The sequence below is a fragment of the Cervus elaphus genome, chromosome 4 (assembly GCF_910594005.1).
Source record: "Cervus elaphus chromosome 4, mCerEla1.1, whole genome shotgun sequence".
Taxonomy (NCBI): domain Eukaryota; kingdom Metazoa; phylum Chordata; class Mammalia; order Artiodactyla; family Cervidae; genus Cervus; species Cervus elaphus.
In genome coordinates, this window is record NC_057818.1 from 55529364 (window position 1) to 55541157 (window position 11794).

Here is an 11794-nt window from a genome sequence, read left to right on the forward strand (position 1 = left end):
GGGCGCGAGACTCCGGGGGCTACTGGGACGGGGGCAGGGATTCCCGTGCACAGCCCGCCAACGGCGGGCCGCCCAACGTCCGCTGAAGCCACGCCCCTGCTCGTGTCAACTCTAGAATAGGCGGGGGAACTGGGGCGGGGCTTCAGCGCAGCCAATCAGCTGTGGAGGAACTAAAAGGCGGGAAAAAGAGGAAGGAAAAGAAGGCTGAGGTGGTGCCGGGGACAAGGAGGGGAGGGTGGGCGGAAGGAAGATCCGGCCTGCAGGTGACGTAAACCGGGCCTCCAGAGTAAGGCTGACCCTTTATCAGGCAGCATCACCCTGAACCCTCACCACCCCCATTCCACGCCTTAAAGGGAGAACCCCGATTCTCTGAAGGTAGCTTAGCGCCAGGGGCTCGGCCTCCTTATTATGAGGGGACAGCTGAGTTCAGAGACCATGTTCCCCACACATCTGAGGTCCAAACTTGAGGAAATGCACTTTTATGAAGATGGAGCTGAATTCTAAGGGGAGGCCCTGATTCTAAGGCAATCACCCCAAATCATCAGGACAGCCTAAAATCTACCCTGAGGTGCCTGGGGTCTCCACTATGCATGCTGTTGCCCCCAAATCTGAAAGGGATCCTCCTGTTTTCAGACCTTCCAGTTGTTCTGACTGCCATTCTAGCACCCCTTATCCCTCAAAAATCCCATTAACACAGTCCTTAAAATGGGCACTCTGGCTCCTGTGTCAGAGACATCACCCCAATATCCTACCCTCTCACCTCTCCTCCCTGGCCCAAGATCTCCCCACCCTGCCCCTCCACTTCTGGGACTCTGGAAGCCCCCTCACCCCACATCCTCCTCAGCCTACATTCCTAGTTCCTAAGATCCTCAGCAGCCCCCTCACCCCTTACCCCACTTTGGAATTCTCTGAAGCCCCCTCAGCCTGCACCCCAACTCATAGGACCATTGAGCCACCCTTTCACCCTGCGCCCCCACCTGGAGGTGGGGCTTCCTAACAGCTCTTTCACCCCATGCACCAATTTCTAAGAACCCTGCAGACCCCTCACCCCACATAACCCTTTCCTGGGACCCCAAGAACCCTCTCTCATTCCCCTAGCCCCTTCTCCGGGACCCTTGGCAGACCCCTCACCCCACCGAACCCCATCCTGGTACCCTCCCCAGAACTCCTCCATTCCATACCCCCTCCTCCTGGGACCCCTGGCAACCCCTTTACCCTACACCTTGGACTCTAACCAACCCCCACCATCCCTGTTGTCTTGCAGCAGCCGAGTCCCAGGGTGGGCCTGGAACCTCCAGACGGCGGCGCCAAGCCGGCAGAACCCAACATCCCTGCTCTGGCCTCCCAGGGCCCAGGCAGCAGAACAGCCGCCATGCATATCCCGGAAAGCCTCCAGGACCTGGCCGACAGTGAAGCGGTGCAGTTTCTCAAGAGGCCAAAGGCAATCACACGGATCTTTGCAGGGGTGAGGCCCTCCTGTGGGCCGGCTGCCCTGTGGGTGACATGAAACAGGGGTTCTCACCTCTCAGACCCAGTGTACAGAGAGTGGTGGGAGGAAAGGAAGGGCCAGCTGGGGGGAACAAAGCCAAAAGGAACTTGTAAATGAAGTCACCCTTTACTGAGCATCTTTACTATAGGCCCTGCACTATTTTGAGCACTTATCAACTCTCCTGGGAAGAAAGAACCCTGCAAAGTGGGTGCTCAGGAGCCCCACTTTTGAGAGAAGAAAACTGAGGATCAGAGAAAGTTAAATAATTTTTTAAGGCTGTGCTGTCCAAGGGGGTAACCATAAGCCACATGTGACTATTCTAATCTAAACTAATGAAAATAAAATATTCAGGGACTTCCCTGATGGTCCAGTGGTTAAGACTCCGTGCTTCCAGTGCAGGAGGCCAGAGTTCGTTCCCTGGTCTGGGAACTAACATCCCACAGTCTGCATGGTGCAGCCAGGAAAAAAAAAAAAAAATTAATTCCCCAGTCACAGGGGCCACATTTCAGGTGCCCAATAGCCACATGTGACTGGCAGCTCTCATATTGGACAGTGAGGATCTAGAACATTTCCATCATGGCAGAAAGTTCCAATGGACAGTGTTGGCTAAGATCACACAGTAAGAGGCAGGGACTCAAACTGGGTTCTGTGAGAACAGAGCCCATTCATTTTCTACCTCTCAGACCTAGGATGCCAGGGGGGTGGGTGGTCACTCTGTGCTAGGCACGGTGCCAAGCAAGGACTTTACCTGCATTTGTTTCATCATTACCTCATTCCCAAAGAGCCAACACACTGGGGGCAAATCCTCATTGAGCCCCTGACTTTGCTGTGTGACCTTGACCTGATCACTGCCCCTCTCTGGACCTCAATGCTTGAGGAGTTAGAGCTGTAACTCTGGGCTTTACACTGTGTAGCCTCCACAGTGCTCCTTTGGCAGAGTTGGGAACTGAGGCCCAGGGAGATGATGAAACTTGATCTGGGTCAGGGGAGTAGGGGGAATATCCAGAATTGAACCCAGGGTCCTATTCCAGAAGGATCGATCAGGCCTGGCTGAGAATCCTAGTTTGGCCACATGATGTCCACATAGAGCAACATCCTCCCCTGCTTGCCTGGCTCAGTCCTGGCGTGATTATCAGCAGCACCTCCTCTGAGTCTCAGAAGTGCCCCGTTTTATTTAATAACTTGCCCAGTCACCCTAGGGCTGTGTGACCTTGAACAAGAAACTTGATTTCTCTGAACCTCCACACCCTCCTGTGTCTAGTCCTTCCTGCTCATCAGGAAGGAAATTAATGCCTCTCAACTGATCAGCATGGGCCTGGCAAGTAGTCATCATTCCTTCAATAACGATGATTACTGGGATCAATTTGTGATCAAGCAGAGAGATGGGTTGGGGGAGGCATAGGGTGGTGGGGGCTCATCTCCATCGTCATCGCCCCAGGGAAGCAGGGAAAATGCTTTCCACACCCCAGTTCCCAGTCCCTTGGTGGTGTCAGCATTTCCACTCCTCACCATGACCCTATGACGTGTATATTGTGATGCCTGCTGGACCTAAGGGGAAACCAAGGCTCACAGAGGTTGAGTGACTTGCCCAAGGACGTCACCCAGCTGGCGGGCGAGTACCAAGGATGCGCAGATTTCCAGTGCTTCAGAAGGAAGGGCAGGAGGTGAGGGAGAAGGAGGCCCAGCTGGTGTGGACTGGTGTGGGGAAGGGCTGGGGGGAAGGGCCGCCAACCGTGCCAGACGCTTCAGTCACGGACTTTGCTTGCCGCCTCCCTCCTCCCGCTCGCCGCCCTCTCCTCCTTCCCCCCCTGGCCCGGCTCCTCAGTAGGGAGTCTCTGGGCAGCTGGTGCTCCCGTCCTTCTCACGGCCGCCCGCCAGCTGGTGCCTTAACTGATGAATCTTTGCTCCCTCCCTGGGGACAGGCCAGGAAGGGTGTGGAAGGAGGTCGGACTCGGGCTTTAGAGGGTTGAAGTCCCTCCAGCCCAGCCAAGCCCCCTTCTTGGGTGTCCAACAGCAGCCCAAGGATTTGGGGGTGTCAGCGGACAGACAGCCCACAGACCTGGAAGTCAGGGGGGCTGGATTCCAATCCCATCTCTCCATGACTAACCTTGAGAGGACACGTCTCCTCTCTGGCCAGTCATGAGAATTACCTGCAGGGCCAGGTCCCCACCTCTTTGGGGCACAGGACAGACAGGGAAACTGAGGTGCCAAGCGGTGAGCAATTGGCCCAAGGCCACCCAGCAGGTGGGGTCAGACACGTCTGGCTCTTTCCACTGCGCCATCAAGGCTTCTGTTTATCACCTGTGAAACAGCAATGAATTATTATTGTAACCTCAAGTGTGCGGGACTGGAGCGAGGCTGCAGGAAGGTGGCGCAGGTAAAATGTATCTGGGCTGAAAAATGATCAATGAGCCTTCCTGTCCTTGACCTGGCTCTGTCTCAGACCAGCAGAGCAAGATGCCCCCCTCCTGCAGACTCAGTGCTGCAACCCCGAAACAGAATGGATGTGAATACCCTCCCTTAGAGCTAAAGTGCTGGACAAAAGGAGGGACTAGTCATTATTATTGGGCTTCCCTGGTGGCTCAGCGGTAAAGAACCTGCCTGCCAATGCAGGAGACTCAGGTTCAGTCCCTGGGTCGGAAAGATTCTCTGGAGAAGGAAGTGGCAGCCCACTCCAATATTCTCACCAGGGGAATCCCATGGACAGAGGAGCCTGGCGGGCCAAAGAGTCGGACATGACACAGCAACTGAAGAACAACAACAAAGACATTATTATTATTTTGTTCTTATTCAGAGAAGGCAAGTAAGACAAAGGAGAGAGGCAGATGGACAGAGGCTGAGGAGTTTAGGGTCAATCCTTGCCTCCCCTCCCCTACTCTAAAGGGCAGGGCAAGAGCCAAAAAGAAGGGCCGGTCATTCACTCTTCCAACACGTGTGCGGAGGTCCAGCCTGGCACTGGGTCCTGGATGCAGACAGAAGGGTCCCACGTGCACCCTGTCCAGGAGTTCAAATTCTAATGAACTTTCCCCTTGTCTCCTCCCTCCCTCCCATCCCCAGACACTACCACATCTAATCAATCACCAAGTCTAATGTCACGTCCTAAATCTCACGGGATTCCCAGGAGCCCCTTCCCATCCATCATGATCCTGGAGTTTGCCTCAAACCCCCAGATCTAACCCTGTCCATTCTCGGCTCAGAGCCCTGCCATGCATAAAATTAAGCCTAAGTGAGAAATTTGATTTTTTCCATGGCTCCCAAGTCCAGTCCCCTCAGTCTGGTGTTCAAGGCCTCTGAGAGTCTGGCCTCCCCGTGTGCATTTCCAGCCTCAGATCCCTCAGCTAAGATTTCTCTCCAACCCCTGCAGGAGCTTCGCTCGGAAGCAGCTGGTTTTTGCACACATGGCTCGGCCTGCCTGGAATGCCCTTCCTCCTGTCTGCCTGCAAAACTCCTCAGTTTTTTCTTTTCAATTCTTACTGGAGTGTGGTTGATTACAGTTGATATTGTGTTAGTTTCAGGAATCAGTATACTGAATCAGTATAATGCGATTCAGTTATACATACATGTATATCCACCCTTTTTTTAGATTCTTTTCCCATATAGGCCATTGCAGAGTATTGAGTAGCGTTTCCCATACTATACAGTATGTCCTTTGTTTTGTTGTTTGGTTACTAAGTCCTGTCCGATTCTTTGAGACCCATGGACTGTAGCCTGCCAGGCTCCTCTGTCCATGGGATTTCCCAGGCAAGAATACCAGAGTGGGTTGCCATTTCCTCTTCCAGGGGATCCTCCCGACACAGGAATAGAACCCAGGTTTCCTGCTTTGGCCGGCAGATTCTTTACCACTGAGCCACCCTGTTGTTGTTCAGTCCCTACATAGTGTTGGACTCTGTGAACCCATGGACTGCAGCACGCCAGGCTTCCCTGTCCTTCACCATCTCTCTTACTTGTGAGCCACCTTACTTGTGATCTATTTTTTATACATAGTAGTGTGTACATGTCAATCCCAGTCTCCCAATTTATCCCTCCCCCACAACTCATTAATTAAGGTACAGTTCAGATCAAGCCTTACTTCCTCCTAAATCCAGCCCCCTGGGTTCAGTTTCTGCTCAAACCTTGACTCGAGTCTCCACAACTGCAGGCCCCAGCTTTCTCCCCAGCCTCCCGGCCTCCTGGCCTCCAGTCTCAGCGGCTCAAGTCCATCTCTGCATGGCCCCAGAAGGGCCTTCACACACCTGAGCCGACCCCGTCTCGCCCCTGCTCTCAGCCCCCTCTCTGGCTCCCTCCCGACCCCCAGAGATCATCCCACTCCGTAGTCTTCTTCTCCCTGCATGTTCTCATAGGCCTCACCCCATCCAGAAAGCACCCCCTGGACCAGCTCCCACCGCCCAACACGTACACACTGGTTCCTTCCATACCTGGTGTCAGCGCTGCTGATGTATTGTGACCATCAGGGACAAGCCACCGGGGCTTCAAATTGTCCCTGAATCACGGTGATAGGAACCGTCACCCTCCAGGCATCTGGTCCAGGAAGATATATTAATATCAGGAGTTAAAGCAGATTTAGGGTTTCCCTAGTGGCTCAGATGGTAAATAATCTTCCTGCAATGCAGAAGACCTGGGTTCGATCTCTGGGTCAGGAAGATCCCCAGGAGAAGGAAATGACAGCCCACTCCAGTATTCTTGCCTGGAGAATCCCACTAACAGAGGAGCCTGGCAGGCTACAGTCCATGAGTTTGCAAAGAGTCAGACACAACTGATTGACTATGCGCAGCACTCACCAAAGCAGATTCAAGAGCCAGACAGCTTGGGTTCAGATCCAGGCACTGCCCCCTCATAGCTGATGGACTCTGTGCCATTCGTCACCTTCTTTGTGCCTCAGCTCCACTATCTTAAAAAAAAGAGAGAGACTGTTGGCAGTGCCCACATCCTAGGGTGGGTGTAAGGATGGTGAAGTACACTGGTGGTTCCATCGATGAGCACGGTAGAAGCCAGCAGCAGAGGCAGACAGTGGTACCCCGCAGTGCCCACAAAGGCGACAGGGCCAGCATATCGGTGAGACCGCGTTTGCTTGTTTTCTTGGCCACGCCGGGTGGTACTAGTTCCCTGACCAGGGAAGTTCCAAGGCTGTATTTGCTTTTTTTTTTTTTTTAGTTTTTTTAATTTGATTTGCTTTACTTATATATTTGTTTTCGGCTGCACTGGGTCTTCGTTGCTGCATGCAGGCTTTCTCTAGTTGCGACGAGCGAGGGGCTCCTCTCTAGTTGTGGCGTGTGGGCTTCTCATTGCAGTGGGTTTTTTTGTTGCAGAGCACGGGCTCTACAGCACCCGGCTTCAGCGGTTGTGGTGCATGGGCTTAGTTGCTCTGTGGCATGTGGGACTGAACCCGTGTCCCCCACGTTGGCAGGCAGATTCTTAATCACTGGGCCACCAGGGAAATCCCTGTATTTGCTTAAAAAAAAAAAGCCTTGAGATTTCCTTAGTGACCTAGTCGTTAGAATTTGGTGCTGTCACGGCCACAGCCCTGGTCAGAGACCTGAGATCCTGTAAGCTGTGTGGCATCGCCAAAATAGTTTTTGTTTTTTTATTTTTAAAAAGAGTATTGGAGCAAAAGGCATACGTTTGTCAGATTCTCACTGTTGGTTACATTTCCTCTGGTCTCTTCTGTGTCTTTGGAATATTTCACAAGTTCCTTTTTGAAAATGGAGAGGAATTAGCTGAGCGGGGAGGGAGGAGGAAGAAGTGGCGGGCAGAGGGAAGGGCTGGGAGGCAGAAGGGATCAAGAGGATGGCAGAGACACATTGCTCACTCTTCCTGTGTCCCAGGCAGTGTGCTAATAAGCATTTCCTGTTGGGTTTGGCGGCAGGTACCTGTTTGGGGGGTGGAAGGCAAGAGTGAGTGAGGACAGATGAAAGGCTGTGGGGGGGAAGGTGTTCAGGCAGCGCTGGGAGCCAGGACGGGCAGAGTGTGGAAGGTTCCCTGGGGAGCCGAGTGGGGAGACTTGGAGTCAGGGAGGCCGGCACGAGGCTGGTGCAAGGCCCCAGCAGGCAGGACGAGGCCCAAGCCAGGATGAAGGCTCGGAGGACGTGACCGGGAGGGAGGGCTTGGAACCCCCAGGAGAGTGGAAAGCAGACCCCCCAACTCAGTGATGGGGATGAGGGCTGAGGAGCGGGTTTGGGAAGACACGGAGCCCCACTCCGGCTCTGGGAACCCCGCTCCCGCACCCACAGGTCTTCTCCCTGATCGTGTTCTCCTCCCTGCTGACCGATGGCTACCAGAACAAGACCGACAACTCGCAGCTGCACTGTGTCCTCAACAGCAACAACGCGGCCTGCAGCTTCGCCGTGGGAGCCGGCCTCCTGTCCTTCCTCAGCTCCCTGGCCTTCCTGGCCCTGGATGCCCACGAGGTCCGCCTCGCCAGCACCCGCTTCAAGACGGCCTTCCAGCTCCTGGACCTCATCCTGGCCGGTGGGTGAGCCCCCGGCACTGCCCACCCCAAGCTCCCAGACCCCACCCCCAGGCGCCCCTGGGCCCCCAGGACGCCACCTCTTAGCGCCCTCCACCTGTGACCCAAAGCTTCGTCCCTCGCATATCGGAGCTCTTCTGCACGCGCCGTTTCAAGGAATCGCTGCCCATCCCTCAGACTTAGTGCGAGGGTCGCCTCTTCTGACCCTCTGGCTAATTCTAGAAGCCTCTCTTCTGCCCAGCTTTCTCCTGGCATTCACCTCCCTTCTTCACAGCCTTTCTTGAAAAGCCACCAGTGGCGGGAGGCAGGGTGCAGAGCGCAGCACCAGGCAGAGCGGGGTTTGAAATCTCACCTCTGGTGCAGCCTCGGTGTGCAGGTCTCCTCCCCTCTCTGAGCTTCCATGGAAGCTGGGATGAGAGCCCCCACTGCCTGGGGGTCCAGTGTTTAAGACCCTGTTGTTCCACTGCAGAAGGCACTGGTTCAGTCCCTGGTCAGGGAGGTTCCACGTGCTGTGTGGTTATGGCCAAAAACCCAAACCAAAACAAAAAAACACCTCCAGGGTTTTTCTGAGGATGAAAGGCAAGAAAGGACACCTGTAGTAATGCTGACACTTCCCGGGCACATCCCATGTGTCATGGCACCGCGTCAAGGGTGCCCCATGCCCCGTCTCCTTTCTTCCTCAGGACCACCTGAGGAGGGAAGGCCTGTTCAGATTCCCTTTTCACAGAGGAGGAAACTGAGGCTTAAGGAAGTTGTGTAATTGGACCCTGAGCGGCAGATCCAGTCTTCCAAGCCAAGTCTCCTATCCAACCCCGAGCACTTTAGACAGAGCCTGGCACACAGCGCCTGACCCTTGCTTGTGCCTTTTTCTCAGGCTCCAGGCTCCTTCCTCTCCTCCTCCACACCTGCCCAGTTCCAGAGACTCAGGGCTAGGTGGGCCCCTAAAGATCACTGAGTCCAGCAACATCCAAAAGAAAGTTCTGTGAGGGCAGAACTGTTCTGTGCCTGGGCTTCCCAGTGCGGGAGCCACGGGCCTTGCGTGGCCGCTGAGCACTCGAAGTTTGACCAGTGCCATCAAGGCATGGAATTTTTTTTAATGTTTTCTTTATCTATTTATTTTTGGCTGCTCTGGGTCTTCATTGCTGCACACAGGCTTTCTCTAGTTGTGGCGAGCAGGGCTGCTCTCCAGTCGCAGTGCGCAGGCTTCTCATTGCAGTGGCTTCTCTTGTTGCGGAGCACGGGCTCTAGGGCGTGTGGGCTTCAGAAGTTGTGGTCCACAGCCTTAGTTGCTCCAACGCATGTGGGTTCCTCCTGGACCGAAGATTGAACTTGTGTTCCTGGCATTGGCAGCGAAGTCTTAACCACTGGACCACTAGGGAAGTCCCGAAATTTTTTTTAAAAAGTCAATTTTAATGGACTGAAATTTTTAATTGATTGAAATGGAAAAAGTCACAGGTGGCTGTGGACCCCCACAGCAGATAGAGCAGCCCACTCCAGGCGGTTCTTTAAAGAAGGCTGGGAGGGAGAAGCCACAATGGAGACCTCAGCCCCTGCCCTTCCTGAGCCCACTGTCCCCCCCACCCCACCCTCTTCTCTCCCTCGACCCCCCAGTCATCTGGGCAGGCACCTGGGCTGTGGGATTCTGCTTCCTGGCCAACCAGTGGCACCGTTCGCCGCCCAGATACTTCCTCCTGGGGAGCAACAGCGCCAAGGCTGCCATCACCTTCTCTTTCTTCTCCATCCTCGTCTGGGTGAGGAGGGCCCCCTGTCCCACCCCTACCCCCACCCCAGCAGGGCAGGGCGGGACGGTGTGGGTTAACAGGGCAAAAACCTTCCCGCTCTCAAAGCTTACCCGGGCCTCCACAAGCCCCTTCTGTGTCTTGGGCAACTGGGAAAGAAACCCCCCCCCACCTTCTTCCTGGCAGACAAAGCCCAGCTTCAGGGAGTGCTGGGCCCCGCGGCCCTCTCCCCAGCCTGCCCCAGCCAGCCTCCAGCTCACCCTCCTCTGCCCACAGATATTCCAGGCCTACCTGGCCTTCCAGGAGCTACGAAACGATGCCCCAGTCCCCTACAAGCGCTCCCTGGATGAGGGTGGCGTGGTCCTGACCTCCCTCTCCCCGCCGTCCGCCACCAGCCCGGTCAACACGCCCACCACCGGCCCACACGGCCCGAGCTACGCCTGCTCCTCCCTGTCCCCCTATCTGAGCACCCCGAAGGCCCCCCGCCTTGCCATGATGCCCGACAACTAGAGAGCCTCATTTACACCAATAAAGACAGAATCCTCCCTCCAGAAGGGTTTCGGAAAACAGCCCTCTGTCCTCTCATGTCTGTTCCTCTGCAGTCCCTCGAGCGGCCAGGGGTCTCCTTGAGGGGAGGGGGTGTCTCTGCGGAAGGTCCCATTTCCATTCCACCTCCCGGACTCTCCATCTGAGTGTCACTTTTTTTAAAAATATTTATTTTTATTTATTTGTCTGTGCCAGGTCTTAGTTGTGACACGTGGGATCTTTAGTTGTGGCGTGGGAGCTCTGAGTTTTGGTGTGTGAGATCTAGTTCCCTGATGTGGGATCGAACCCAGGCTCCCGGTGCCGGGAGCATGGATTCTCAGCCACTGGCCCCCCAGGGAAGTCCCTTGAGTGTCATCTTGACAGCTACGGACGGTGATGGGAGGGAAAGGAAACCCTTCTTTCGGGCCTGTGCACAGTGAGCCCTTTATGGCTCACACTAGCCACGGGAGGGAGGCAGGAGGTGCCCCACTGTCCAGCCGAGGAAGCTCAAGTTCACAGACAAGATGCTTCCACCGGTAGAGAGGGCGCCGAGGGGAACCAAGGCCAACACTCAGGCCCGCCTGGCTGCCCAGTGAGGGCCCACACTCTGTAACTCACCCCAAGTGACAAGGGACCCAGCTCCTCAGCTCAAAACCATGCTGTGTGAGGAGTCGTTTGAGGACTAGAGGATGGCAAGTCCCTGACCGACCTCAGGGAAGATACTTGTCTTCAAATATTTGAAAGCTTGTTTGGGGAGAAAGGAAGGAATCATCTCCCGGAACGCCGAAGCTGATCAGGGTCTTGTGCTCAGGTCACAAGACTCTGAGCAGGTGACTCCACTGAGTGAAGCACCCATGAAGGGAGTGGTGGGGGCCAGGAAGGGGCGGCCTTCACTCAGCACCCGGCGTTCAGCACGGTGGCCCAGGGTGTCTAGGGCAGCGCTGTCCAGGACGTCCCAGGCTGTCCAGCTGTTAGGACTCTGTGTTTCCACTGCAGGGGGCACGGGTTCGGTCCCTGGTCAGGGAACTAAGATCCCACAAGCAGCAGGGCAGCCAAAAAAAAAAAACCAGTGCTGTCCAACAGAAGTAAAATTTGAGCCTTGGTGTCGGGGGGAGGGGGGCATTTAAATTTGTCCCCTGGCCACAGGATGAAAAGTTGAATGAGACAAGTGAAATAAATATACATTTTATTTAACCCCATGTATCTAAAATATTGGGGGCTTACCTGGTGGCTCAGATGGTAAAGAATCTGCCTACAATGCAGGAGACTCAGGTTCGATCCCTGGGTTGGGAAGACCCCCCTGGAGAAGGAAATGGCAACCCACTCCAGTATTCTTTCCTGGAGAATTCTGTAAACAGAGGAGCCTAGCAGGCTACAGTCCATGGGGTTGCAAAGAGCTGGACACAACTGAGCAACGAACACGCACATCCAAAATATTATTTCAACATATCATCAGTATAAAAAGTCACTAGCCAGATAGCTTACATTCTCGGGCGTTGAGTTCTTTAAATCCTTCATGTATTTTACACAGACAGCACACCCTGACTTGGGGCCGCCACATTTCAAGCACTAATGGTC

The 11794-nt window shown here is 54.7% G+C and overlaps 1 protein-coding gene across 8 annotated transcripts; it reads left to right on the forward strand.

Moving 5' to 3' along the window:
* Positions 1-3: 3 nt before the first annotated feature.
* SYNGR4 (synaptogyrin 4) lies at positions 4-10260 on the forward strand. Of its 8 annotated transcripts, none has more exons than XM_043899689.1 (5): positions 4-209; positions 1265-1465; positions 7765-7954; positions 9564-9703; positions 9968-10260. In XM_043899689.1, exons 2-5 carry the CDS (start codon positions 1373-1375, stop codon positions 10199-10201), a joined length of 657 nt encoding a protein of 218 aa, XP_043755624.1. In that variant the 5' UTR covers positions 4-209; positions 1265-1372; the 3' UTR covers positions 10202-10260. The 8 variants fall into 8 exon arrangements, with proteins under 8 accessions (XP_043755624.1, XP_043755619.1, XP_043755617.1 ...); XM_043899684.1 differs by having other exon boundaries at positions 134-209; positions 7717-7954; XM_043899682.1 differs by having other exon boundaries at positions 156-263; positions 1268-1465; positions 7717-7954.
* Positions 10261-11794: the final 1534 nt, after the last annotated feature.

What these genes read in the sequence shown, in the direction of transcription:
- SYNGR4 (XM_043899684.1), top strand. Translation starts at nt 1,373, where the DNA reads ATGCATATCCCGGAAAGCCTCCAGGACCTGGCCGACAGTGAAGCGGTG. An exon ending in TCACACGGATCTTTGCAGGG is followed by an intron (nt 1,466 to 7,716) that starts GTGAGGCCCTCC and finishes CCGCACCCACAG; the next exon opens with GTCTTCTCCCTGATCGTGTT. An exon ending in CCTGGACCTCATCCTGGCCG is followed by an intron (nt 7,955 to 9,563) that starts GTGGGTGAGCCC and finishes TCGACCCCCCAG; the next exon opens with TCATCTGGGCAGGCACCTGG.